This window comes from Empidonax traillii, unplaced genomic scaffold (assembly GCF_003031625.1).
Source record: "Empidonax traillii isolate 1590-97213 ecotype Southwest subspecies unplaced genomic scaffold, ASM303162v1 scaffold196:size3368384, whole genome shotgun sequence".
Lineage (NCBI taxonomy): Eukaryota > Metazoa > Chordata > Aves > Passeriformes > Tyrannidae > Empidonax > Empidonax traillii.
Window position 1 is genome coordinate 1,845,451 of NW_020955389.1, and position 3,071 is coordinate 1,848,521.

General features: G+C 34.2%; 1 protein-coding gene across 9 annotated transcripts in view; it reads left to right on the plus strand.

Annotated features, from left to right (window-relative positions):
* The window catches only part of INVS (inversin), a 95,117-nt gene that overhangs the window by 51,389 nt on the left and 40,657 nt on the right, over positions 1-3,071 (plus strand). For all 9 annotated transcript variants that reach the window (XM_027886811.1, XM_027886805.1, XM_027886808.1 and 6 more), the window contains one exon: positions 910-1,090. In XM_027886811.1, coding sequence (XP_027742612.1) covers positions 910-1,090 — 181 coding nt within the window. The remainder of the gene's footprint in view (positions 1-909; positions 1,091-3,071) is intronic.

Sequence of the window (3,071 nt, forward strand, 5' to 3'; positions counted from 1 at the left end):
TTTTTTTTTTTTTTTTTTTTTTTTTTTTTTTTTTTTTTTTTTTTTTTTTTTTTTTTTAAAGTTAAGTTTAAAGCATGTATTTTATGGGCCTTTATGATACTCGACATTTGGAGATCTCTGCAATGGTAAAATGATATTCATTTGTACCTGTTGTGTTCCTTTTCTTGGGAAAGTAATGAAGAGAAATCTCTGTAGAAAAACACCATGAGAGAGGAAATTATCATAACACAAAACTATATTTCTAGGAGCCTTATGTGAAAGTAATTTCACATATTTTTTAAGAAAAGATAAAAGCTCAAGTTACATCTATTAATGCCTATGTTATGTGATCAATTGACTAATCATGATACTTTAAAAGACTTTTTTTAATTCAAAAATAAGCCCATTACAAGGAGATGCAGTCATGAGAAGTACTTTTATCCTGTCTGCTAGAGACCTTGACAGCTCCTTTAGAAATACTTTGGGGGTGTAAAATGCTAGAAAAGTATTATAATGAAAGCCTTAGGATTAACTTGTGCAAAAAGGGGAGTGTCTTAGTTGAAAACATGAAGATATATATGTAATTTTCATCTTAGAAAATCAAGTAAGAAGATCTAATTATTTTCACAAGAGTCAGAGTTAGTCTTTTCAAAATCTTTATAAGGAGACACTTGTACAACAAACTGGTAAAACTACAGGGTTTATACCAGAAATCTGGTCTAGTACAATAATACAGTTTAAAAAAATTCTGTAAGAAATACTTGAAAGTAACCTATATGGTAATAAAATTATTTGGTTGTAGAGCTATAGTCTACTGAACAAGGACAGTTTATCTCCTTAATATAAGACTAAAAAAATGTCTGTAAAGAGTATGTAGTTCTTCTCTTCAATTTAAAACCTTTTAATTTTGAGTTGATTTTTTTTTTAAAGGAAGCTGCACCTACAGAATCTCTTCTTAACTGGCAAGACTATGAGGGACGAACTCCCCTTCATTTTGCTGTTGCAGATGGGAACGTAGCAGTTGTTGATGTCCTGACCTCCTACGAAGGCTGCAATGTAACATCTTATGACAACTTGTTTCGAACTCCCCTTCACTGGGCAGCCTTACTTGGTAAATTGGACAATGCTGAAGTCGTTTAATCATAAATTGACTGTGGTGTTTAATCTTTGTCTCTGATTTTTATTTCATTCCAGCCTGGCATTACGCAAACTAATCTTCTAGAGCAATAGTAGTTTCTACCAGACCAGGAGTAGAAGTTTGTGTGTCAATTGCTTGTTTTAGCTTCAGATTCTCTATGAAGCATTGTAAAATGCATTACTTCAAGAGGCTATGTATGCTGATGGTTTGAGAACAGTTAGAGCACACAGTTGTTCTTGCATATGTAGCTTTGATTATAAATTAAAAAAAACAGTGGTACTCTGAAACAGTGATGTCTGAAATGGTGTGTGCACACACCACCATGAACGCAAGACAATCTATTGGAGTGCATGAAGAAAATATCAGAACTTGTTAATTTTTTATCTGAAGAAAATTAGAGAACTTTACTAATATTTCATATATGGATTGCTGCTAGTACCCTCACTTGGGCCATGTGTAAGATGGCCACATAAGGTTTGTGAGGTGCCTGAGAGAGGTGAGTTGCTCCACAACGCGGAGTGGTTGACAGTGGCATCATCAGTTGTGTTCACTTTCAGCCTACCGTGATGTATCACAGTTTATGTGTGCTCAATTAAGTGCATTTATAATTATATTATCTAGTTTTTATTAAACTACCCCTCACAAAATAAACAAGTGACTAAAAAAGATTCCCCCAAAGAAACTGCAGATAATCAGATAATACCGGCAAAAGTGAACAACAAAAAAATGGCAGAGCTGACACTTCTCCTGCTCTTAGGAAAAGCTCTTCATCAGTCACGTTATGACAATCTAATCAGATCTGACAATAAGTTTTATTCAGATAAAGGTTTTTTTTCTGTTCAGATTGTTACCCTGAGACTCAGATGCTCTGTAAATTGTAACCTTGCGTATGTTTGCATACTATTCTGCACAGTTTGATTTTACAGGTTACAAAGCTGGATCTTTGCAAAACAAGTTAAAACTTGATTAAATATAAAGAATCTTAATGCAGGGAAAGACATCCCATAAAATTATAGCCCCAAAAATAATATGATTTAGAAAATTGACTTCCTATTTTCCGTTCTCCTATGTGCAGGAGGAAAAAGTAACCACCACATATTAGAAAAAAGAATCTTCAAACAACCTCTGTCCCCTTTAACAGGCTTCATCCCTTTGGGACCCGTTGGGTCACTGCAGACAAAAAATGCCAATAAAAGAATCAGATTGCTCACTGGAGCAAGTTACTGCAACTCCAATGGCAATATACATGTAGTTTGATTATGTTTATTAAAAAAAGAAAAAAGAAGGGTGTTCTCAAATTTGCATTTGCACTGAAATAGGGATATTGAAAATTTACAGAGAAATTGTAAAGCATTTTAAGTGTCATAGGATCAGTCTCCCAAAGAAATACTCATTACACTTGGTTCTGTCCAAGAAGCAAAATTTATTGTGTTTTGAAATTGATTGTATTTAAGAGAGAAGTTTTGTCTGTTGGAAAAATGGATTGTCTAATCAATGCAGAATAAAGGGTGAAGATGTGCCAAGACCTCCAGAGTACTTGGTGAACTTGATGAGGTCTCTAGGTGACACGGGCCCTTGGGGAACTTCTGGTTGGTAAATCATTATTAATTTTTAGGCTTCTGGTTTGAAGCTGAATACTAAATGTTATATGTAGATCTCAGAGAGACTAAAAGGCTACTATACAGGTTAACAGTAGGAAGTTTAAAGTAGTGCAGGGTTGCAGCCACAGATTTTCTGTAGAGGTGATGTATTGCATGTGACTGCATCTTAGGATATTGTTGCTCCTGTTATCTTTCCTTTTGTGTAAATAAAATCTCAGCCAAGTTACATCTCTTCTAAATAGAAGTTCTATCAAAGCAACAGTTCTCGACTTCAAGAAATGAGTTTTAATGCTTACATTAATGCCCAAGTGAGATCCATCTTTGCACTAATTTATTTACTGTTGCACCCAATA